This window comes from Staurois parvus, unplaced genomic scaffold, assembly GCF_062004578.1.
Source record: "Staurois parvus isolate SC_StPar_1 unplaced genomic scaffold, SC_StPar_1.0 ptg000171l, whole genome shotgun sequence".
Taxonomy (NCBI): domain Eukaryota; kingdom Metazoa; phylum Chordata; class Amphibia; order Anura; family Ranidae; genus Staurois; species Staurois parvus.
In genome coordinates, this window is record NW_028317967.1 from 1237240 (window position 1) to 1264324 (window position 27085).

The window sequence follows — 27085 nt, forward strand, 5'->3', positions numbered from 1 at the left end:
CCCCACCATTTATTTTATTGGAGGAATAGTACCCAACATTGGTATTAGTGGAAGGAATAGTGCCCCATCATTGCTATTGGTGGAGGAATAGTGCCTCATCATTGATATTATTGGCAAGGAATTGTGTCCCATCATTGTTATCAGTGAAGGAATAGTGCCCCGTCATTGGTACAAGTGGAAGGGGGCTATTGTTGGTGTCGGGAGCAAGAATTATGCCTCAATGTTATTGTCAATGAGAGAACTAGTGCAAGTATCAGTGGGAGGAATAGTGCCCCGAAGGCCCAGTAAATGCTAGCAAAGTATAGTGTGCAGTTTGGAGAGCACTGTTAACACTCTCAGCTATGTTTGGAATATAGATAGCTGTAACAATTGTACAATATTGGTAAGGATGTTCATAGTTGTCTTTAGTATATAGGTGATTTGGGGTGCCATTTACAATGAGTGGCACTGCAAGCATGACACGTGAATTGGTGTGTTTTGTGAATGCATGCAACCTTGAGCAATTGTGTTCACTACTTTGACTACTGTGACATGGATGCAGTGCAATAGTGTGTTGGTTTATACACTAATTTCATCTGGTACCTACATTTCAGAGGGCTCCTATATGAATTGTGTGGGGGTTTTAATTCTTTTTATCACTGTGGGTGTTATGTCTCTCATATTGCTGTATTTAATAATATATGATGTTTTACTTGAACAGAACATCTGTGAGGGGATTGTGGTTGCTTTAAATTTTAAAGAAGGAAACTGGGGGGGGGGGATTTGATTTACTACAGGCAAATAGACTGTGCACTTTGCAAGAGCTTAGTATGTGAGGTGTCGCTTCACTTTGCAACGAATATCCAATCACATGCAAGGAAAATTAACCTCCCTAGCGGTATAATTATGTCAACATTTCTGTGCTGAAAGCGGTACATTTTTTTGCATGGAAATATGTCGCTTTTTTATTGTAGGCCTGTAATTTTTAGGAATAACTCACTGAAATCTGTCCAAACAAGAGTCTAGTAAACATCCCGGGTATAATAAAACTTGAAACACGAAATCATAAATTATAATATAATAAATAATCATAAAAAATAATAATAATAAATTTAATTCAATAATATAATCAAACCAAAAACACTGAAATTTGAAATATAGCACCAAGTTCGCACATCACTGAGCAAAGTCGCAAAATCGTTTTCAGTGTCTGATGACGAATTTCCCCACAAATCATTATCACTCAATTCTGCAAGTAGTTTTATTATTGTTATTATTATTATTATACATGATTTATATAGCGCCGACGGTTTGCTCAGCGCTTTACATTATGGTGGGAGGCAGTATACGAGACAGTACAGTAACAATACAATTCAATACAAGAGGGGTTCAAGGGCCCTGCTCCTTGGAGCTTACAATCTAGGAGGGAGGGGATAGTGGTACAGGACGAAATAGCTGTGGGGGATAGAGTGGTTAGAGGAGTTCAGTATTAGCTGAGGGCGGGGTAGGCTTCCCTGAAGAGATAGGTTTTCAGAGTGCGCCTAAAGGTGAGCAGAGTAGGTGATAGTCTGATGGATTGGGGTAGGGAGTTCCAGAGGATGGAGGAAGCTCTGGAGAAGTCCTGGAGATGAGCATGGGAGGAGGAGACAAGGGAGCTAGAGAGTAGGAGGTCTTGTGAGGGGCAGAGAGTACGGGTTGGGTGATATTTGGAGACAAGATTGGTGATGTAATTTGGGGCAGTATTATGAGCATCTTTATACGTCAGTGTTAGCGTTTGGAATTTTATCCGTTGGGCAATGGGAAGCCAGTGGAGGGATTGGCAGAGTGTGGTGGCGGATACAGAACGGTTAGTAAGGTGGATGAGTCTGGCCGCAGCATTCATGATAGACTGGAGTGGGGATAGCATGCGATGGGGTAGGCCAATGAGGAAGGAGTTACAGTAGTCGAGGCGTGCTATAATAAGGGAGTGAATGAGTTGCTTAGTGGTTTCCGAGGTCAGGAATGGTCTAAATTACTATCGCTGTTCTCTAGCTGGTCTAAAACCAATTTTGACCTAAAGGGACGCTTTTTGGACGCCATGGACGTTCTCAGTCTCCAGGCAGAAAGAACAGTAAAAATGCAGGCAGGGCACAGGACAAAGCACTCGGGACAAAATGTATGTGAAATGGTTGGATACAGTAATGTTATTCTATGTGATTTTAGTGTATTTAGTGAATGTCACTTTTTGTCATTTTCAAATTTCCTGCCGTTCGTCCCCCGTACGTCCCGACGTCGCAGGGGACAGAACCCAGAAGACAGATGCTGGCATCCGCCGGAGGACATTACAGGGGACACAGCAGGAAGGGCATCGTGGGAGCGCAGGACAAGGTAAGAGAAGAACAGATCCCGGAGCAGCGTTGCATGGTAAGCCCCAGTGTAGCTCGGGGTTACCGCTTGTGGTACTGAAACTTTACCCCGAGCTACACTTGGGAATACCGCCAGGGAGGCTACAAAAAAAACAGCATTTTTGCTTGTATATGATTGGATGATGGATATCAGCAGAGCTTCCCCTTATTTGCTAACCCCTGTAGCAATTTCCCTTGTAGAGTGTACAGTCTATTTGCCTTTAGTAAATCAGGCCCTGTATGACTAAACACCTCTTTCATTAAAAACCCTTTACCAAACATGCATAAAAGATCACGGTTGGCTCCTATACTCTGGCAGGGCATATGAGGTCAGGTCTTTGTATTTCTTCCCAACACTTTGCCAAGATTTAGGGTCTGTCATTTGAATAGTCCTATCACTGACAATAACTCACCAGCGATGGGATCTCTAGGCTACAATTTGCCTGTTTTAATGGCTCCCTTGCTAGCTGGAACATTGAGATGTTGATCCTTCGCTAGCGAGGTACTTTTACCAGTGTCCCAGGCCAGGAAGGGAGAGATTCCATAGAGGCAGGTGGAAGCCTCTCTGGAGAAATTCTGTCACCTGCAGCAGAGTCCCCTGTGTGCCATCAGCCTCAGTTTCCAGTTGTCAGTTCTGTTTTTGTATGTAGTGTAGACGTGGCAAAACAAAGCAGAATAAGAAAAAACAATTAAAAGATACAATGTAAACCTTGTGCTTCAGTGCTGGGCTGAGCTTACACTGTATCAATTCAGTGAAATCAGTCTTTGTAAAAAAAAAAAACTTCTAGTGTTGACTGAATGTGATGACACATTTCTGCCCAAAAAATAAAGGAACATGATGTTAAAAAGTAGAAATCCTCTAACATTTACTTAACATTATTATTCTACTGGATTTATACAGCGCCAACAGTTTGTGCAGTGTCCTACAAATAGTACAGTTATGATACAGTTCAATACAAGAGGGTTAGGGTCCTTTCACACGGGCGTTCCGTTGTTTTTCTTCAGTTCAGTCACGATTTTTCAAAGAAAAAAACGGATGAGTTTACATCCATTTTTTCATTAGTTTTTTCATACATTTACATTGTTTTACATCCGTTTACATCTGTTTTCAGTCCATTTACTTTTATCTGTTTACATCCATTGACATCTGTTCTTTGTCCGTTCCGGGGTTTTTTTGCGGAAGAAAAATAGGATTTTCTTCTGTTCAAAAAAACATGTTAACGGATGCAGACATTAACGGATGTAAAAAGATGTTCATCTGTTTGCATCTGCGAGTCCATAGAAATACATGGGGGTCCGTTTTTCATCCGTCCGTTTAGGAGGCCTTAGGAGGGCCCAGCTTAGATGTTATATAACCGAATGGCATTTAGTTTGATAAAGCACTATTACATCCATGTTGCATCTGTGTACTGCTTATCTCCTGCAGCCCTTTGCAAGCACTTCCTGTCTACATCTACTCCAGTGATGGCTCCATGGCATTTCGTAGGGCGGGTTTCCTGATGGTAACAATAGTGGATCATGGCTGTGCAGTGAGTGTTGAAATGTCCACTTGTAGGTTCCAGTAGCCTCCCTGACGGTATTCCAGAGTGTAGCTCAGATTAAAGTTTCAGTACCAAAAGCGGTAACCCCAAGCAACATTCGGGCTTACCATGCGGCGCTGCTCCGGCATCTGTTCTTCACTTATCTTGTCCTGCACTCCCACGATGTCCCCGGCAATGTAATCCGGCGGATGCTGGCATCTGTCATCTGGGTTCCGTCCCCTGTGAGCGTCGGGACGTACGGGGATGGAACGGCGGGAAATTTGAAAATGACAAAAAGTAACATTCACTAAATACACTAAAATCACATAGTAAAACATTACTGTATCAAAGCATTTCACATACATTTTGTCCCTATCCCTAGTGCTTTGTCCTGCACCCTGCCTACATTTTTACTGTTCTTATTGCCTGGAAACTGAGAAACATCCATGACGTCCAAAAAGTGTCCCTTTATGTCAAAAGCTGTTTTAGACCAGCTAGAGAACAGTGATAGTAAATCAGAATCACTTGCAAAATTGAGTGATAATGATTCGTGGGGAAATTTGTCATCAGACACTGAAAACGATTTTGCGACTTTGCTCAGTGATGTGCGAACTTGGCGCTATATTTCAAATTTCAGTGTTTTTGGTTTGATTATATTATTGAATTAAATTTATTATTATATTATTTTTTATGATTATTTATTAAATTATAATTTATGATTTTGTGTTTCAAATTTTATACCCAGGATGTTTACTAGACTCTTGTTCAGACAGATTTCAGTGAGTTATTCCTAAAAATTACAGTCCTACAATAAAAAAAATACATATTTCCATGCAAAAAAATGTACCGCTTTGAGCACAGAAATATGGACATAATCAGACCGCTAGGGAGGTTAAGGGAGCAAATGACAGGGTGACAACACAGAAGCACAATTGACAGACAGTAACAGTTGTCACACTATAGCAATACCTGACTGAACAAGGACCTTCATTTATGGAACATCTGGTTTTTTGCTTTCATGAAAGCTACAGTATTAAAAATAATGACTTTAAAGCTTATGTGAGATATTAGTTGACGTTAACTGCTAAATGTATGTATTCGTGAACTTTAAATAGTCCCTTTAGCCTAAGCTGGTCAAAACTATTTCCTTCACTAACACATGCAGTGGTTGTCAGTTCTGTATGAACTCTGAGCTCTGTAAGAGCTACATACAGTATACAGCACTGTGTTGCTGCAGCGGGATGGGGACTTTCCGTCCTGCTCCCAGAATAAAATTGCAGCTATTGAAAGTCATGTTCTTCTGAATGAATACAAAGCTTTCTCTGATTGGCTGAGCCAGAGATTGTGACATCATCTGCCAGCCTTTCCACTTTAGCCAATCATAGGAAGCCTTGTATTCATTCAAAAAAGGCTTTGTGTGAATGGCTGAGCAACACTTAGCTCAATTTAATTTTTCTATCAGAAGTGAGAAGGGACATTATTTTGATGCCAATGTACTTAAGTATCTGAGGCCACATGCAGTTCATACAGAGCTGACAGCCGCTGCATATGTTGGCAAGGGAAATAGTTGGTCCAAATGAACTATTTAAAGTTCAATAAAACATGGCAATAGGCTAAAACAACGGGTTCAATAAAAGTAGATGTAAACCAAATTACAAGAATCCCCTTTAAATGTAACATTTTAGTGTGATTTCAAAAGTAATTTTCAGTCATTTTAAATCTGCAGCTTTTATGAAAATAATATCTGTGATCCTGCCATGGAAGTTAGGATGCTTCCTGTTATGGGTGACAACTGTGTCCCAATTTTGCTCCTGTCAAATAGTCCACCATTGTTGCTATTAGGAGATCAGCCCAGAGCAGTGATGTGCAGTTGATGCTGGGAATGTGGTGGAGTCAGCAGCAGAAAATGTTTTAACCAGTTAAACCCCTGTTAAACTTTGGGTGGTTATACCAGGATGATGCCTGCAGCTACAGGCATCCTCCCGGTATCTGTGTTTTTACAGCTGGCAATAAAGTTCTTCAGAGCCTCCCCCATCCTATGGAACTCTCTGTCCCAATCTATCCAACTATCGCCTACTCTACCCACTTTTAGGCGATCTCTGAAAACCTATCTCTTCAGGGAAGCCTATCTGTCACAGATTAAAACGCACGCCCACAGCGACTAGCTAACCGAGGCATGGTCCGAGACTGGGGTAAAGAGGGAATGAGGGGGACTTTGAACAGCCTGCACTACCTCTGGCCACCACTAGAGGGAGACTCCACTCCAATCTAGCTGGCTGACCACACACAGGCAGATATGAATCTTATATAAAATCTGGTCTGGTGAACTCTAAACTCTATTGCATACAGATTGGCAATGTACTGTACTTAGACCGAGCACATAGACAGTACAATACAACAATCTCTCCGGAGATAAGAGCCCGAGCGTAAGTACCCAGAAGTCACTTATTAATTTTATGATTTAATATCCCAAAATTGGGCAGTGCATAAAATATGTACAAAAGATAAAAAGAGTTACAGAAAATGCAAAAGACAAAAAGAACACAATTGTCTATTCACTATAAGATAAACGGAATAAAGACAGAAATAAAACTTTTACCAAGATTTATCTTGCGACTGTAGCAAGTCAAAGAAAGTCCGTGATTCGCCAGTCATATGGAACCGTCTCTGTACGAATCACCTCGTCCATATCTCAGGGTTCTCAATTTATTGAAATATGGACGTGGGCTTGACTTTAGCCCTTGGCCAATCAACCCTGGGATGTTCTCATCCCAGCCCACAAGATGTTCTGTGTTCTGAAGTGCCCAATCTCGAATGGGCCAGAAACGGTTCTGATCACTGGGTCAGGGTCAGGTTTTGATCACTGGGCCAGCGCGTCAGTCTGATTGCGTCAATACCAATCATTGTTCAGCTGTCGCAATCAAACACCATATAACCATTTTATGTGTTTCTTCGGGATTCTACAGAGGCTGCAAATACACTTTTACATGTAGATGTAGCCTAAAATGTGTTCAAGCAGAAGGAATTATTTTAATCTCTCCGCAACTAATATTTTAGCTTTCATGAGAGATGAAATAGATTCCTCTGATCTGTGGATATAAATCAGAGCAGGCAGACATTTCGGAGGCCTCTCCTGGTCCCCTGCGGTTTCTTGAAGCTGAAATGGCTAGATCTCTTCTTTTAGATTTCAAGAAGGTGGCAAACTCTGGCTACATAGGTGAGAACGTTTTATTGGCATCTAGCTGTCACATCCAGCCTAGGAGCCTACTCTGTCATTTCAGATGCTAATTGGTGAACATATGTCTACGACTGAATACTGAACACTGATCGTAATAACATGGAATGAAACTAGATCTACAATTACATATTTCTACTGATCACATCACAGCTCAACTAACCTACTCTTACATTTATGTTACACTATCCTGCCTCAGTTATTATCGGAATCTTCTATTCCTCCTATCAGTTCATCCCTCACAGTTATTACCTTTTGTACCACCAGCCCCTCCCTCTTAGATTGTAAGCTCCAAGGAAATGAAGCACACAGGTGGTGCAAACACCTAGCGCATTATCCAAGGTTTATTGTACAAGGTTTATTGAAAATTTTCATCTCTGAGGAAGGGGATAGGTCCCAGAAATGCATCAGCAGGTTGACCGTACCATTAGTCAGACACTCTGCCATCATTGAGGGCCATTATTGTGGAGTTTAGGCTTTTGCATATACTTCATATTGTATGTTTGTCTTTTTTTTTCTTGTACAATAAACCTTGGATAATGCACTAGGTGTTTGCACCACCTGGGTGCTTCCTTTCCAGTTTTGATGATTTCCCAGTCTGAGGAGGGCTGCACCACCAATAATTTATCCATAGGCTATCATCTCGTTGAACTGCCTGGCCTCTTCCTGGCATTCACCCCCCCTCCCCCTTTTTTTGAGGTGCTGGAGAGGTAGTGCTTTTCATCCAGTAAGCTCAAAGGAGCAGGGCCTTCCTAACCCTCTTGTATTGAACTGTATCGTTGCCGTATTATCTCTCTTTATATTGTAAAGCGCTGAGCAAACTGTATAGTAATAATAATAAAAATAAAAGTGATCCTATTGGTTAATTTGCTGCTGGAACGCTTTCATAGGCTGCTGAAAGGGGTGTCCCACCCCACTGCTGCCTTCTGACACCTTTCAGGGCTCTCCCATCCTGACCATAGACGTGATCGAGGACCATCTCTATGGTCTAAGAAACTGGAAGTGACAAGTATTTTGTTAGTTCCTTTTTGCCGGATTTAAACAAGCCATCACTGGCTTAAAGGCTAAGTTCACTTTTTTTTTTAAATAAAATCCAGCTCCCCTATGCACCAATATACCATTAATGTACCTCAGTTGAAAAAATATTCAAGCTCTCTTTGGTCTGAAGAGCACGGCCTTACTTTTGCCCTTGTAAACTTCTTAGAAAGCTTTTTCAATTCCTGGAATGTAGACAGAGGACAGAGGAGACAGTAGGACCCTGAAAGCAGATCATCATCTGATCTCATTAGCACACACATCCTGCACTGACCTCATTAGTACACACCCTTCACCCATCAACTATTTTTTCACAGCATCCCCAGGATCTCTCCCCACATGCATTTGCCTGGCTACCCCAGTATCCCTTCAGACGAGCTCAGGCCACATGCAGCTCACGGGACACCCCTGATGCAATGCAAGGGCCTGCTTGATTGGGTATAGAATGATTGGATAGATGCTGCGTTCTCCTATTATATTGTTTTGGTAAATCTAAAGGAGATTGTACAGAGATTGTACAATCAAATTGTACAGTGTATGGCCACATTTATTCACCTAAAATTAACTAGTTGCGCTTTCAGTGTCATTCATTGTTAAAGGCACACCAAACACAGAAACAAGCACACATTTTGCCACATGAAAAAACGGGTGACAAATGCAGCAAAACGTGCAGTAAAAAATGTGCAACACGCACCACGCCAAAATATCCCATGAGCTACTTTGCCATGTTTAGAGCAGCCCATTGAAATCAACTGGCTGCCCTTTGTCACTGGAAAAATGAGCCAAAAAACATATGCTCCCTGGGGTGAATGGGGCCTGAAAGTGAAATTAGTGCATATACACAGAACAAAGAGGCTCCATTCACATCTGTGTGTTTCCAAATGCATGGCAATCTGCACAAAAAATGCACGCTTTGCCAAGACGAATGCATGCGGGAATGTAAGTCTTCACTACGTGGAGATGTGAATGGGGCCTGACAACTGAGTGTCTCTGTCCACTCCCTCCTATGTTTTTGTATAAAGATGGCCATACATTATGCAAACTGATTGATTGATTGTACAATCTCTGTACAATTTCCTTTAGATTTACCAGAACTATGGAATAGAAGGACACATCTGAACAATCAATTCAATTTGTATCAAATCAGATAGGCCCTTGTACTACATAGATGATGGGAGGAAGGTAGTATTGTAATGAGGGAGGTGTGGCCCAGAGTGGTGAACACCCCCTTTTCTGTGATGCAACAAGGAAGCAAAGGCTTCTGAGAAGTGGTCATAGGAAGTGAATGCTGAGAGACCATCTATAGGAAATTATGGCAATCTGAAAATCCTTTAAAAATCTTACAGAAACTGACAAAAAATTAAGCGTCCTGTGGATGAGTGAGAGAAAAGCACATTGAGATGGCTGGGCCAGAAATGGCATTGGAAAACGCTTCTATTTATTATGAGAAGTGAAATTCTGCCCGAAAAGGTGAACTTATCCTTTAACTGCTTAAGGACTGCCCTGTAGCAGCACCTGTGCGCAGAATCACATATATATACTGTATACGTCATTTTGCATTTACGGATAGGGAACGTGCGTGTCCTACCCGTGCCACCAATCACGGCTGCGGATGTCAAACGCCGGTAATTACCCGCCGGCGCACGGTGATTACCGGTGTTCACCGACGGGTAGGAAGATTGTTTTGTTTACAAACAATCTTTCTCCCTGTCAGCTCGAGCACACTGCTTGAGATGGCTGTGCAGTGAAGAACACCCCCCCCGCCCCCTAGTAAAACACTCCCAACACACAGTTAACCCTTTGCTCGCCCCTCACATTAACCCCTTCCTGCCCAGTGCCATTAGTACTGTGTCACTGCTTTTTTATAGCACTGATCACTGTATTGGTGTCGTCACTGGGGTGTCAGTGACACCGTTAGTTCCCCCCCAGTGTTAGAATGTCCGCCGCAGTCTCGCTAGAAGTCGCTGATTGCCGCCATTACTAGTAGAAAAAAAAATCCCATTATCTATACCGCCATTTGTAAACGCTATAACTTTCTTGTAAACCAATTAATTTACACGTATTGGGATTTTATTTAGCAAAGACATGTCTCAGAATACATTTTGGCCTAAATTTATGACGAAATTAGATTTTTTAAAAAATTTTTACTGGACATGTTTAATAGCAAAAAGTCCAAAATATAGTGCAAAAAAATAAAAAACGCACAGGCGATCAAATACCACCCAAAGAAAGCTCAATTTGTGGGAAAAAAGGATGCAAATTTAGTTTGGGTGCAGCGTTGCATGACCACGCAATCACTAAAGTAACACATCGCTGTAATGCAAACAATGGCCTGGTCAGGGAGGGGGGGAAATCCTCAGGAAGGCAAGTGGTTAAGAAAGCATTTCATGAAACCAATATTGCTTTGATTAAAAGCTTTGAGGGGCAGAGGAGAAATAGTTTAGTACAGTGGTCAGCAAGCCGCGGCTCGCGAGCCACATGCGGCTCTTTACACACTTTAATGCGGCTCTTCTGTGTGCCGGGCGCCCGCTCCCCTCCCTCCTCTCGGGCGGCCGCCCCAAAAGTCAGGACTCTGCAGCTAGCCAAGCAATGGACAAACTACGGCCCGGCGGACCTTTTAATCCGGCCCGTGGAGCGTGGCAAACATTGGCTGTCAGGATGTAGGCGGGGCAGCGTGACGAACTCCTCTCCTCTCACAGTCCGCCCTGAAGACCGGAACGGCGCGGGAACACGGCGAGAGGAACGCGCGGAGCAAAGGTAAGTGAATTACTATGGGGGATGAATTACTATATGGGGGATGAATTACTATATGGGGGATGAATTACTATGGGGGATGAAATACTATATGGGGGATGTATTTTCAGTTTTAAAAATGTGGCTCTCAAAATAAATTTCAATCGTGGTTTTGGCGAGATTTGGCTCAGTTGAAAAAAAAAGGTTGCCCACCACTGGTTTAGTAGACCCCAGATCTCTCGATAGAGTACCTGTCACTGCCCATGTTATCACAAGGAATGTTGTTCATCCTTTGTGCTAGCATTAAATCAAAAATTTAAACAGCATAAAAATGAACAAAATATAAAAAAGTCAAATGTTTTAAATTTTAGGGTGCCCCTTCACCCCCCCCATGCTTGTGCTCAAAGTCTAAAACACGTGGTGGTCCCACGCGCATATGTAAAAAGCGATCGCTCCACACATTTGAGGTATCATCGTGAACATTAAATTAAGAGCAATAATTCTAGCACCAGACCTCCTGTGTTCGGGCCAATTCATACCAGTGCGTTTAAGTGCAGTAGTAGAACACAGATCAACAGGAGGACATCTAAAAAACAATAATTTCCAATATATCCTATTCACAACATAACACTGCGTTGCACTAAAATGCAAACTGTCTGTCAACGAACGTCAAAAAGTATACCAACGAATGTCAGTGCGTGGTAAAATGCGACTAAAATGGATGGAAAGGTATATGCATTTTAGTGCAAGACAGTGTGAACTGGCCCTAACTCTAAACTGGTAACCTGTAAAGGCTTTTAAAGTATCACCTATTGTGTTAAATGTTTGTAATTTGTTGCCATTCCACGGACGTGCGTAATTTTAAAGTGTGACATGTTACAACACCCATTTTATTCTCTTGGGGCCTCTGATTAAGAAAAAGATATAATGTTTGGGGGTTCTAAGTAATTTTCTAGCAAATACAGATTTTTTTCATTTAAACAAAAAATATCAGAACAGGCCCAGTTTTCAAGTGGTTAAAAAAGGTGGAAACATTATTCAATGGGAAACGCATACTAGTTGTTTATGATACACAGCACTTTAGCAAATTAAACTTCTATTCAGGGTTTAGGTCTGCTGTAAGGCTAGGTTCACATACGTGCGGGTGGTGCCGCATCTGTGCATCTCTGCAGCCGCACCACCCACATAGAAGAATGCGGACCCAGTATTTTAACAGCTGAGTTTTGGCTGTCAGAATACAATAATTAGCAGAGGAGATTCCTTCACCCAGGCTACTTAGTGTAGATGAAAGATTCTACTGATCTCCCCCATTCAGCCCGCTGAATTGAGGTGTGTATGGCTACCTGAAAGGCCTCAGTTTATTGGCTATTGCTAGCTTCAAACAGGTTTTGCATAGCCATATAAGTCAACGGGATTTCAAAACCTGCTTGAAGCAGGTAAATGCTTGCCTCAATGAATACTGAATGATTTCAGAAGTACCTCAATCTCCTGTCAAACTGATACGACACAAGCCCAAAGCCCATCAATGCTGGCCCAAACACATACACTATATTGCCAAAAGGATTGGGACACCCTTCCAAATCATGGGATTCAGGTGTTCCAATCGCCTCCATGGCCACAGGTATATAAAATCAAGCACCTAGGCATGCAGACTGCTTCTACAAACATTTGTTAAAGAATGGGTTGATCTCAGGAGCTCAGTGAAATCAACCATGGTACCGTGATAGGTTGCCACCTGTGCAATAAGTCCATCCATGAAATTTCTTTGCTACTAAATATTCCACGGTCAACAGTTAGTGGTATTATAACAAAGTGGAAGCAACTGGGAACAACAGCAACTTGGCCACAGAGTGGTAGGCTATGTAAAATGACAGAGTGGGGTCAGCGCATGCTGAAGTGCACAGTGTGCAGAAATCGCCAACTGTCTGCAGAGTCAACAGCTAAAGTCCTCCAAACTTCATGTGGCCTTCAGATTAGCACAACAGTGATTAGAGAGCTTCCTGAATGGGTTTCCATGGCCGAGCAGCTGCATTCAAGTCTTACATCACCAAGTGCAATGCAAAGCGTCAGATGAACCAGTAAAGTACACCGCCACTGGACTGTAGAGCATTGGAGCTGTGTTATCTGGAGTGACCAATCACACTTCTCTAAGCAGTCCGATGGACATATCTGGGTTTGGCGGTTGCCAGGAGAACGGTACTTGCCTGACTGCATTGTGCCAAGTGTAAAGTTTGGTGGTGGTGGGGGGCATTATGCTGTGAGGTTGTTTTTCAGGAGTTGGGCTTGGCCCCTTATTTCCAGTGAAGGGAACTCTTAAGGCATCAGCACACCAAGACATTTTGGACAATTTCATGCTCCCAACTTTGTGGGAACAGTTTGAGGATGACCCCTTCCTGTTCCAACATGACTGCACACCAGTGCACAAAGCAAGGTCCATAAAGACATGGATGAGTGAGTTTGGGGTGGAGGAACTTGACTGGCCTGCACAGAGTGCTGATCTCAACCCAATAGAACACCATTGGGATGAATTAGAGCGGAGACTGCAAGCCAGGCCTTCTTATCCGACATCACTGCCTCACAAATGCGCTTCTGGAAGAATGGTCAAACGTTCCCATAGACACTCCTAAACCTTGTGGACAGACTTCCCAGAAGAGTTGAAGCTGTTATAGCTGCAAAGGGTGGGCCAACTCAATATTGAACCCTAAGGACTAAGACTGGGATTCCATTAAAGTTCATGTGCATGTAAAGGAAGGCATCCTAATACTTTTGGCATAATGGAGGATGTCAGGGGTAGGCAACCTTAACCACATTCCCACCACCCTATAGCAGATATACTGCTGCAGGGGTGTGAAAAATCACGTGTATATATACGTAATTTTGCATTTCTGGGTAGGGGATGCATGCCCTAACCACGCCGCCATTCGTGGCCGCAACTGTCAGTCACCGGGTCCCGGCCGGTGATTACTCGCCGGCGCCCAGTGATTTCTCAGCATCTTTGATGGTGGGGGGGGGGGGAGGGGACGGTTTGTAAACAAAACAGTTCTCCCTGTCAGCTAGTGCATACTGCTTTGCATGCACAGCCATGCAAAACAGTGTGCTTACAGTGATGCACAAAGACACAGCCCCATAGTAAAACATGCACAGCACACAGTTAACCCTTTAATTGCCCCACATGTTAACCCCTTCCTGCTCAGTACAATTAGTACGGTGTCAGTGCTTTTTATTAGCACTGATCACTGTATTGTTGTCACTGGGGATGCCAGTGACACCAATTCAGTTCCTCCGTGTCAGAATGCCTGCCGCAGTCCCGCTATAAGTTGATGATCACCGCCATTACTAGTAAAAATAAAATCCCAGTATATATACCGCCATTTTTAAACTCTATAACTTTCACGTAAACCAATTTAATTTGCAGTGATTGGAATTTTTTTTAGACATGTAGCAGAATACATTTTGGCCTAAATTTATGACGAAATATGATTTTTTACATTTTTTTACTGGATATGTTTAAAAGCAAAAAGTCAAAAATATTGTTCTTTTTCTCAAAATTGACCTTTTTTTTTTTTTTTTTTTATAGCGCAGACAATAAAAAACGCACAGGCGATCAAATACCACCAAAAGAAAGCTCTATTTGTGGGAAAATATGGCCTGGTCAGGAAAGGGGGTATATACTCAGGAGGGCAAGTGGTTAAAGAGGTAGAGGTTTACCTGAACAACATGGGAGAAGTCAAAGGTCACAGAGGCACAGTGCCACCTCCTCACACCTGATTTAGACCTCTATCGTGTTGCAAGTGCTTGCATTGCATGGCAGTCGTGGGTTTAAATCAGGTGATGAGGAGGCAACATATTGCCTCCTCACCACCTTGTAAATGAGCCCTTAGTTGCATTTGGCAGCGACACCCTTGAGGCTCCTTCACACATAAAGTTGGAGGGTGGTAAATCCCTGTGGTTAAGTCTCGGTTTTACCGCCCCCAATCAGCCAGCCAGCAGACAAAGGTGTATACATGCCTTGTTGCTTTTGGTGGCTGCTACCACCTTCCACACATGACCTATTCAAGTAAATGGGGCCACTCTGCAATCGCCTCGCAACTCTATGGAGTTTTGGTGCACTTTCAGAAACCCGCAAGATATAATAGAAGCTTGTGGCTAAGTGCAGCAAACTTGCAGGACAGCTGCAGGTAGACTGCACTGCACTGGCGATGTGGGTAGACTGCAGCTCATTAGTGTGAAAGCAGGCTTATACTATTATACCCAATGTATTGCTTCACACTGACCTGAAGATCTCTTCTTTCCTGCTGCTGGCACCAAAATGGAGACCGCTAGCTGGGATAAGAGGTGGAGTGTAGTTGGTATCCCTCCGTATGGGACAGGAGCCGGCAGTACAGAGGAGGCATCGGCTTATGCGGCTCTTGCTCTCTACTACAGCTCCAACTTTACATGGCATGGTGTTTTTCAACTTGCTTTAACTGTTTGCTGACCTGCCGAAGTACATATAGTGCAGATGGGTGACTAGTACAGGAACCGTAACGTACCTGTATGTCGCAGCTTTCTTCCAGGTTCAGGGTGCACGCACTCCCCCACTTGCCGACTCTGCTGTGATTGAACACAGCAGGACTAATGCCTAGTATACACGATCAGAAAAATCATACCAAAAATACCACTTTCAAAGCGATCATATGATAATCTGATCGTTCCAACACAGTTTTCGTCCAAAATTATTTGAAGGGACAAGCATGAAAATTTTCCTCTTATGATACCAGATCATACCATTTTTGTTTAATCAGTACAGTTTTCATCTGAAAATACCACTTCACTTTCAATATGAGAGTAGCATGCAAAAAACAAACAAAAAACGGACGATCATTCATCCAATATTCTTATCATGTGTACAGGGCTTTAGTCAGCAGATTCTGCCCAATGATTCATGGCCAGGACCTGCTGATCAGCGGTGTCCAATCACAGCCCAGAGCCCTCTATTGACAAACAACATAGGACTCTGCAAAGAGGAAAAAAATCTCTGCAATCTTTAGTAATAAACAGCACATATTAACATTTGTTAGGCACACACTTAACCCCTTGATTACCCTGAGATGTTAATCCCTTCCCAGCCAGTGTTAGGAGTACAGTGACCGTGTATAGCAACAGTCACTAAATGGGAGACCGCAGTCTGCGAACGGCCCCAGCAGCGCTGCCGCCCGGACCACCAGCCCGCAATGACAGATTTGCCGCTGAGCAGGGCAGACGTCACAGCAACATGACATCACATGTGTGCCCCGCCCCTTTCAGCTCACTGTCTCTCCGACTCCCACTCCATGCCTGTACAGCATCTAGCAAGGATTCTGGCTCCTGTCTGCCCTCAAGGTAGGGTGTAGTCTTACAGGGGCACTCTGATAAGCACATTGAATGTTAAGGGGCACAACATAGAATGTGCCCATTAGAGTGCCCCTTAACATAACATGTGCCCATCAGAGTGCCCCTGAATATGAATGTGCCCATCAGAGTTTCCCTTAACATAAAATGTGCCAATCAGCATGCCCCTATTTTATGTTAAGGGCACTCTGATGAGCACATTTTATGTTAAGGGCACTCTGATGGGTACATTTTATGTTAAGGGCACTCTGATGGGCACATTTTATGTTAAGGGCACTCTGATGGCACATTTTATGTTAAGGACTGCACTCTGATGGGCACAACATAGAATGTGCCTATCAGAGTATCCTTTAACATAAAATGTGCCCATCAGAGTGCCCCTTAATATAAATGTGCCTATCAGAGTGCCCCTTAACATAAAATGTGCCCATCAGCATGCCCCTTATTTTATGTTAAGGGGAACTCTGACGGTCACGTTTGATGTTAAGGGGCACTCTGACGGACCCATTTTATGTTAAGGGGGCACAAATGGTCACTTACTGTGGAAAGGGGCACTCTGATGGGCACATGTGATGGAAAGGGGCACTCTGATGGGAAATATAATGTAAAGGGGTACTTTGAGTGTAAGGGGGCACTCTGACGGGAATACGTGATGTAAAGTGGCAATGTGATGGGGATACCTGATGTAAAGGGGCACTCTGATGAAGACAACTGATTTGATGGGAATACATGATGTAAAGTTGCACTCTGATGGCGACGCCTAATGTAAGGGGGGAAACTGATGGGCACACCCTATTCGGACCTCGGCCAGAAGAAAATTTTGGTGACCGGACCTCCTTGTATTTTAATTCAATACCCCTGGTGTATAGTATTATCACTGTTCACTGTATTAGTGTCAGTGGTGATGTCAGATCAGTTTTAGTGACACTGGTGATCAGTTAGTCAGTTCCACTAAGTGTCACTTAGTGTCAGATTTTCTTCCGCACTATCACAGTCCCACTGATCGCTGCCATTAATAGTATAAAAACAAATAAATAGAAATTCCAGTATATATCATAGATTGTAATTGCTATAATTTTTGCACAAACCAATCAATATACACTTATTGGGATTTCTTAGTTTATCACAGACATGTAGCAAAATTCATTTTGGCCTAAATTGATGAAGAAATTAGATTTTTTTTTGTTGGATATGTTTTTTTTTTTAGCAGAAAGCAAAATATATATATTTTTTTCTTTCAAAATATAATAAAAAATAAAAAAACCCAGTGGGGATCAAATACCACCAAAAGAAAGTTTTATTTTACGTGAAAAAAATGATATAAATTCCATTTGGGTACAGCATTGCATGAATGGGCAATTGCTAGTAAAAGTAGCGCAATGCCAAATAGAAAGCAATGGCCTGGTCATGGGGGGGGGCGGAAAACCTTCTGGAGCTCAAGTGTTTAACAGACATACAGTAAAAGTGGCAGTTAGGGGGTTAAGTAAACCATTTAACACTGACGGGAGTGTACAATGATTAGCTTTTATTCATTCATGTAACCTTTATCCTTACAGTCCTTACAGCAAAATTTGTTTTTTGCCTTTAACTGCTTAAAGTGGAATTAAAGCCACACATACTTTAGTTCCAACTGTCTATTGCCTGTGAAGTTCCTTGCCAGCACTGGGATCTTCTTCCTGGATTCTTATAAGTGCCAGTCTTTGACATTTTCTAGCACCAGCCAATGAAAATGGCCACTCTTGGGCATGTGTGGGAATGCAGTCATCCCAGAACACACCGAGCATGCACAACAGTGTACATTCCACAGAGGATTGCGCATAGGCAGTAGAGTGTACTTTATTACAGAAGAGGCAATGCATGTCTCTTTCCAAATAAGACCCTGCCTGTTCACAATTTTTTTTTTGTTTTTAAATTTAGTTCCACTTTAAAAAAGTTTTAGCTGGAGTTCGGCTTTAATTTGTTAGTCAAGTTCATCTTAGTCAGCTAATGCATCTAACACTACCTTCTCCCCAGACTGCTGCTGTCCAATGGTGTCTCCGTTGCCCTTCCATCCAGAGTGAGGACACCCACGGACTGGCCATACACATATAGATTTACATTCAAGAATTTTTGTTTCAAGAATATTCGTTTGATTTTCTAATCGTTAGTGGGGTCAGATCGATGTTTGTTTTCGACCACAGTGGGAAAATTCAAAGGGGAAGGAATTTTCTCCATCAAATGAATTTTTGGCCAGTATATGTGGTTATCTTTCAGAAATTGCATTCATTTTAAACTCGAATGTTAAAAGCAAAAAGTGTTTGAATGACACACTGGCTCTGAGGAAGAGGTACAACCTCGAAACGCGTCAGCCACCAGCTATCCTGAGGCTTACAGTCCCCCACCAGACCACCCACAGGGGTTCCTGAACCACTCTGCATCCCTTGCGACGTGCTTCCCATTTTAATGTGATTTTACATTTCTTTGTGAGTATTGTACTATTTATTAATAAATCCCATTTTTTAAGGTAATACACTAGGCCTGTGCTCCCTCACTTTGTTTTCTATATACAGTTCTCTTTGGATTTCCCTGGTCCGTTAAGGGCAGCAAGGCCTGCTTTTCTCTAACTCATATGGGGATATTAATATTGTGGAGTCCACAGTTCAGCGCAGGAGCACATGCATTCAGTTGCTACATTCTTCTTTCCGGAAATTCATCCATTCACTGAATGGTCAAAGAATTTGTGTACGATTTTTCATACGAATTTTCTCGTCCAAAAATCTACACATGTATGGCCAGCTTAAGTCATGAAGTGTGCCCAGATTTCTAGGTTAAACTGAAGGGAAAAAAGCATAAAATTAATACAACACATTTAAAAGGATTGGGAAGTTGCAATGTATTCTCTTTTTGGTTTATTCCTTTTCTTTTACAATGTTTTTATTGAAAAGGTTAAGAAAGTAAAACACTTGACATTACAATGAAAAGATAACAGGTAAAATAATCGATGGGCCAGACCGTCTGCTACACAAACATATGTTCATTAGGTAGAAAGCCAGATATTAGTAACAGTGTAAAATAGGTCCCATTATAACCAGGGCGTATCTACCGTGAGGCAAACAAGGCGTTTGCCTAGGGCGGCAATTTTTAGGGGGCGGCTCCGCCCCCCGGAAGAAGGGACCTTGAGAGCAGCGGCGGACAGAGCCATGCAGGGCCGCCAGCAGAGGGGTACCTTCGGTTCTCTGGCAGTGGCCAGGAGGACAACAGGAGGATCGATGTGGGGGAGGTCAGTTCCAGAGCAATGCTCCTGTACCTCTCCCTCCAGCAGCTGACGAGCCGGGACCAGAGGACAGCCTGGAGCAGGGAGAGGAGAGGATCCGACGGAGGTGAGCTGTGCTGTGGTCTGTGGGATCTCCCTGTCTCCCTCCCTGCACTGACAGATTGTATGGGACTGCACACACCTTCCCCCCCCCCCCCCCTCCTTCCTGCTGCACGGAGATCAGCAGCACTTGGAGGAGGTGTGTGTGTGCAGCCCCATAGATGTGAGAAACGGAGAGGGAAGAGGGGGGGGGAGAGAGAATAAAGAGAGGGGGGGGAGGGAAGAGGGGGGGGAGAGAGAGAGGGAAGAGAGAGAAGGAGAGAGAGGGGAGGAAGAGAGACAGAGAGAGAAAAGAGAGAGGGAAGATAGAGGGGGGGGGGGAAGGGAGAGGATAGAGAGAGAGAGGAGAGAGGGAATGAAGAGAGAGAGAAAGAAGGGGAAGCGAGAGATAGGGATGAGAGAGAGAGAGAGAAGGAGGAGAGGGGAGAAGAGAGAGATAGGGGAAAGAGAGAGAGAAGGAAGAGAGGGGGCGAGAGGGAGGGGGCGCGAGAGAGACAAGAGAGGAGAAAGAGAGAGGGAAGAGAGAGAGCATCATATGTGTGTATATATATATATATATATATATATATATATATATACACAGTCAGGTCCATAAATATTGGGGCATCAACACAATTCTAATATTTTTGGCTCTATACACCACCACAATGGATTTGAAATGAAACGAACAAGATGTGCTTTAACTGCAGACTGTCAGCTTTAATTTGAGGGTATTTACATCCAAATCAGGTGAACGGTGTAGGAATTACAACAGTTTGCATATGTGCCTCCCACTTGTTAAGGGACCAAAAGTAATGGGACAATTGGCGTCTCAGCTGTTCCATGGCCAGGTGTGTGTTATTCCCTCATTATCCCAATTACAATGAGCAGATAAAAGGTCCAGAGTTCATTTCAAGTGTGCTATTTGCATTTGGAATCTGTTGTTGTCATCTCTCAAGATGAGATCCAAAGAGCTGTCACTCTCAGTGAAGCAAGCCATCATTAGGCTGAAAAAACAAAACAAACCCATCAGAGAGATAGCAAAAACATTAGGAGAGGCCAAAACAACTGTTTGGAACATTCTTAAAAAGAAGGAACGCACCGGTGAGCTCAGCAACACCAAAAGACCCGGAAGACCACGGAAAACAACTGTGGTGGATGACCGAAGAATTCTTTCCCTGGTGAAAAAAACACCCTTCACAACAGTTGGCCAGATCAAGAACACTCTCCAGGAGGTAGGTGTATGTGTGTCAAAGTCAAAAATCAAGAGAAGACTTCACCAGAGTGAATATAGAGAGTTCACTACAAGATGGAAACCATTGGTGAGCCTCAAAAACAGGAAGGCCAGATTAGAGTTTGCCAAACGACATCTAAAAAAGCCTTCACAGTTCTGGAACAACATCCTATGGACAGATGAGACCAAGATCAACTTGTACCAGAGTGATGGGAAGAGAAGAGTATGGAGAAGGAAAGGAACTGCTCATGATCCTAAGCATACCACCTCATCAGTGAAGCATGGTGGTGGTAGTGTCATGGCGTGGGCATGTATGGCTGCCAATGGAACTGGTTCTCTTGTATTTATTGATGATGTGACTGCTGACAAAAATGCAGCAGGATGAATTCTGAAGTGTTTCGGGAATATTATCTGCTCATATTCAGCCAAATGCTTCAGAACTCATTGGACGCCGCTTCACAGTGCAGATGGACAATGACCCAAAGCATACTGCAAAAGCAACCAAAGAGTTGTTTAAGGGAAAGAAGTGGAATGTTATGCAATGGCCAAGTCAATCACCTGACCTGAATCCGATTGAGCATGCATTTCACTTGCTGAAGACAAAACTGAAGGGAAAATGCCCCAAGAACAAGCAGGAACTGAAGACAGTTGCAGTAGAGGCCTGGCAGAGCATCACCAGGGATGAAACCCAGCGTCTGGTGATGTCTATGCGTTTCAGACTTCAGGCTGTAATTGACTGCAAAGGATTTGCAACCAAGTATTAAAAAGTGAAAGTTTGATTTATGATTATTATTCTGTCCCATTACTTTTGGTCCCTTAACAAGTGGGAGGCACATATACAAACTGTTGTAATTCCTACACCGTTCACCTGATTTGGATGTAAATACCCTCAAATTAAAGCTGACAGTCTGCAGTTAAAGCACATCTTGTTCATTTCATTTCAAATCCATTGTGGTGTATAGAGCTAAAAATGTTAGAATTGTGTCGATGTCCCAATATTTATGGACCTGGCTGTGTGTGTATGTATGCATGTATGTATGTATGTATGTATATATATATATATATATATACATATACATACACACTTATTGACTCTCTCGCTCTCTCATGGGGGGGGGGGGGGGGCGCAAACTTTTTGTGTTGGCTAGAGCAGCACAAAGTCTAAATACATCATTGATTATAACATGTAATATTCTTGAAAAAAGAAATTAGGAAGGATGCACTTTATTACATACGGGTGGGTTACAGGAGTTTGGGGGGCTATAAAGCAAAATGAAGGATGTGCTCAAATGTACACTGGGGCGTTTATGCCTTTTAATACCCATTTAACTGTAGTTTTTATTTTGTTTTGTTATAGATCCCTAAAGTTATTTTGTGCAAAGTTTTGACATTATTGTACAGTGAAGTGAGCATGTTTTTTTGAAGGAAGATTCTGTAATTATTGCAGAATGATTTCACATATTACAGGAAGAGAATATTGACAGTTCCTCAGATCAGTGGCTATGTCAGTCAGGTAGGCTGAATTATTTTTCTGCATTGTAACCCTTTCATGCGTCATTACCTGTATGGAACTAACCCAATAGGTACTGTACAGTGGATGTACATGAAAAGTAAAATGTCTAATCATTTATACAGGACTATTCAGAAGTGAATCATTACAGGAAATCCTGACCAACATCACCCAAAGAAAGCTGGTGGGAGCCAGAACTTGTGACATCCCAAAATGATTATTTCTGCGTTTAGAGCAGTATTTAACTCCGTTTTTAAACAATTGCTGACAGGCAGGCTCAGCGTACTTTTATGGCACACGCACTGTGCCGTAATGATGTGAGACCCATGTGAATGTGTGGGAGTGATGTCATCACGTCCTAGCCATTCAAGTGCCTGGACAGACAGAACCTGGAAGAAAGACTGGGTGAAGAAAGAAGTGCTTGTGACCAGTGGGAACGGAGACAGTTCAGTACTGGAGGGCTTGGTTTTGACAGGCAAATCTGTCATAATGTGCTAATATGCAGTGCACATTATAACATAAACCACTCGGGAGCTCATTTCATTAAAAAGAACAAAAAGAGTTTAATACCACTGTATTGCCTGTTCAATTTATTTGTAAGCAGAATGGCCTAAATGTTTCCTGGTATTGGGCAAATTTAAAGAGGAACTTCACCTGAAGGCCCTGTTCACAGCTGGCGTTTCTGGGATCTCAGGCAGAATCGCTGTAAATCTGCCTGCGTTCTCAAAACGCACTGCAATAGTAGCAAAAGGCACCACTTGTGTTCACGTGCCATTCATTTTCAATGGCACCTAAACGTGGTGCGGTTCTACCACGATCGTCATGTGATAAAACTTGCTGCAATTGTGGCAAACCATCACTCAAAAGAAATTCCTGTGACTTGAGATCACAGCAATTCTGCCTGAGATCCCATTATGCCACAGGAATGGGGTCTAAAGGAGAAATTCCCCTTTATGTCCTTCCCCACTCCTTTTTTTTTTTTTTTTTTTTTTTTGGGGGGGGGGGGGGGAGGGGAGTATGTACCTGGATTACCAGGTACCTGCTCCTACGTCAGGCTAGATCGCTGTGGCGATCCAAGGGAAGTTCTTTAGGGTAATGTTACAGGTCCCAGAAAGCTGCGGGACTATTGACAAAGCGCAGCTTGCACATGCGCAGTGGCTAATCAGCTGTGAAGGTGCAAAGAACAGGCCGGAGCTGAGGACCCGAAGACCGGCAAAGAAGCAGTTCGAGTGAACATGGCTCTGGACAGGTAAGTGTCCTTCTATTAAAAGGCAGCATTGTAGCTGCTGACTCTTTCTTTCAAAAATGCTGAAGAACCAGTTTAAGTTTGTGACTTTGGAAAGACTTAGATCTGTTCTTCCAATGCTCACGTTGCTTATCTGACTATTTACAAATATCTGCAAGGACATGTTGTTTTGTGGTCAGTCTTCCCAGGACTGCTCTATTTAAGTCAACCTGATGTTCATTGAGCCTGATGAAAAGCATTGTGGAGTTATTTTTAGTGCAGTCATGTAGCCACCTGGTGTCCAACTGTCTGTACTGCGCCTTTACTGTCACTTGCAAATCATTTTATGCAGTCTGGGGAATAAAGATCCGTGCTACAACATACATTGTACTGTATTGTGCTTTTCAAGGTTGCTTTTTTTATTACACTGCTGGAAAAAGCCAAAACTTGCATTAATATTGACGTGTGTGTTTGTGGAATTTATTTGATTCAACTTCAAGTTAAAGCATATTTATACTTTCACATCCAAATTGGAATAACACCTGCTCTACAATACATTCATTACATTTTTCCATTTACATAGCAAACCTTACTTCGCTATTGTGTAATGTTAAGGGGAGGGCTGTGGAGTTATGTGTACTCTAATTAACCCTGTCTGTATTGTGCTGAAAGAGCCTTTTATCAGTTGTAAATTAGACATGCAGGACTGTCTGTCCTAACAAAGAATTAAATATCTAGGGGTTTGTGTGGTACATTATATGTTGTCACACTTGATTGTACAATCTCCTTTAGATTAAATAAAGATCAATGTTATATGAGAAAATAACATATACAACCATTAAATTAGCATTAAAATCTAAGTTCACTTTAAAAAAATTATAATAAAAAATTAAACATCAGCACCAATTTTAAAAGTGACAGCTACTTTGGGCGGTGGGGGTGGACCCCTGCATGCAGTCACAGGGAGGACTGCTCTGGGAGTGAGGGGGATGTTTAACAACATGGTACATGCTAAAAAAGGGTGTAACATGCTAGCATATAACATGTTGCTAAAGCTGGAAAGAGTGATTTCTTCCTGGTGCCCCTGATGATAGCAGAATGATGAAATGCATAGTGCATGGCTTGGTAGCAAGAAAGAGGTTTCCATGTAGCTGGAGGTATCTGTATATTGCCAACATTAGAGCCATCCACCCGAGCGGCATTGGAATAGTTTTAAAGTGATACTGGCGATTTTATTTGGTTATTATGTGAGTGCATTTTTTTTCTTTCTTTTTCAAATAAAAATACTATGTCAGTTTTTGTTTCCTTTTCAGCACTGATCCATGCTTTATCACCTGAGGTGAAAGGATTGCTCGATTTACTGAGTGAAAGTTCTAAAGGAGGATTGCTTGAGCCCTGGGAGAGTCCGGCTGGGTTTATGGAGTCTAATTTCTTTGATTAAAGGCACAATAAGACCTTAGTAATGAGGGTCACCCCATAAGGTGAGTGTGTGCCCAGGAAGGGTTTCATGGAGGTGTCTGCTATTACACAATTTGATCTCACCGAATTGGACTTGATCATGATTAATTGATTGTATCATAGTTTTATTCATGGGCATTTTATATGAAGGACTGTTATGTGGTGATATTGGATTATAAGTACACACATCTTTAGTTAGCTCAATTCTGATTTATGTTAATTTGCATTTTGTGTTAATATTTTTTGGTATTTGAATCAGAGCAGCATATTTTTATACACATATGTTGAGTGATTTTTCCCTTTCATGCTTGCAGCTTTAGTTTGGTTACTACTGATACTCAGAGTCACAGTTTTCACTGAGCAACCAGTGCTTGTAATTAATATAACCCAAACTGCTGTAGTGGATATCCCCTGATATCTACTGTATAATCCTAGTTATAATATATAGCACTACATATTACGACTAAGACTTTTTCACCTTTGTCGCATACTTATTCCAACGAGTATGAGCCTTTTTTCATAGTAAAATCCGCTTCAAAAGAAGAATAATATTTAAAAATAGAGGACAGCGTTTTAATTTACAGTGAAAGGCTTCCATGGTAGGATCATAATATTTTTGATGAAATCTTCAAATTACAGAATATTGAAAACTACTTTTTAAATTTTAACAAGTTAAAAATGACGTGACTTTAGTGATTGGTTTGCATATTGTTTTAGGACATTCAAAAGATTGAAGCCAGGGGTCATCAGTAGCAATCTCCATGTTTCCCCTTACTACTTGAATGCTTAAATAGTACTGGTCTTTCAGAAATATTCACCTAAAAGAAACCATACATTTTATTTTAGCTTTAGCACATTTTCATTTTGATGATAACTCCTGGAGTACATTTCTGTTCACCCTTTTTATACAGGAACCCACACATGGTATGACCACCAGATATTGATACTATGAAAATGGTCTCCGTTGACAATCAGAATTCAGAAGAAATACTGAAAGAACTGGTAAGAATCTGCATTATACTTTTACATTTTTTGCTGCCCTAAAAAGGGGATTTTGCAGCATCCACCAAGCTGGAAGAGCCAGAAGAAATTATCTAGCCTTCAATGTAGTAACTGAATGTTTATAGGAAGGATTGAGGAACTCCAAGGAATTACGGTATATAAAAGTACACTTTGGTTTGCCTATGTATTCCTTCCAAAGCCATAAAATAATGCATACTAATTATTTGGTATTTGTATCTACTACAATCTTTTGTTGCATTAAAGTGTTACTAAACCCACGACCCTGCATTCACTATAACTGGTCTCCCACAGTACACAGAACATGGAAGTGGAATTATTTTAGTAAATATAAACTGCTAAATATCTTTTCTCATCAGCAGTATATAGCAGTCTTGTGACTTCTATCAGTTTCCAGCAGTGCACATGTTAAAGCTTGTAGGAGGAGTTTTAATTTTGCTCTAGGAGGATGCAAAACTCCTGACTGCTATCTGGACAGTGCTGATTGGCCCTGTGCTGGTCACATGCACTCTCCCAAGAAAAAAAACCTCTCTAGCAATACACACCAAGCTGAGCATGTGCAGAGTGTCTCCACATGATATGTCTTATCAGGAGATGAGAGGGGGCATTGGAAGAAGAGGAGGATTAGAGAAGTCAGGATCAAACAGCATTTTTACACAATGGAGAGGATTAACCCCTTAGGTTCCTTAGTGAGTATAACAAGCATGCTTTACTGCATATACAGACTGAGTTTACTGTTGTGGGTTTAGTAACACTTTAAGTGCATTAAGTTTAACTAACTGGTAAATTTACAGGCTTGCAGTAGAAGGGTCTGTGCTGTAAATTGATGGTGTGAGACCTTACACTTGGTCTTGTTGTATTGATATTCCCTGGCAGACTGCGGAGCAGATAGGAGTTCAGTCATAGCCATGAAGATTGCAGGTTTGTAGGCTTAAGATTTAGAGACTTATGCAGATCAGAACCTTGTTGTGGTTTCGCTAGATAATAGTAGGGACAACATGAATTGCGTTCATCCAGCCAAGAGCACCACAAATTATATAACAAAATGTTT

At 42.1% G+C, this 27085-nt stretch overlaps 1 protein-coding gene across 3 annotated transcripts in view; it reads left to right on the top strand.

Annotated features, from left to right (window-relative positions):
• LRRC9 (leucine rich repeat containing 9) overlaps positions 1–27085 on the top strand; it is a 235793-nt gene that overhangs the window by 8607 nt on the left and 200101 nt on the right. For all 3 annotated transcript variants that reach the window (XM_089676540.1, XM_089676541.1, XM_089676542.1), the window contains exons 2-3: positions 24870–25037; positions 25926–26016. In XM_089676540.1, coding sequence (XP_089532666.1) covers positions 25963–26016 — 54 coding nt within the window. In that variant the 5' untranslated portion in view covers positions 24870–25037; positions 25926–25962. The remainder of the gene's footprint in view (positions 1–24869; positions 25038–25925; positions 26017–27085) is intronic.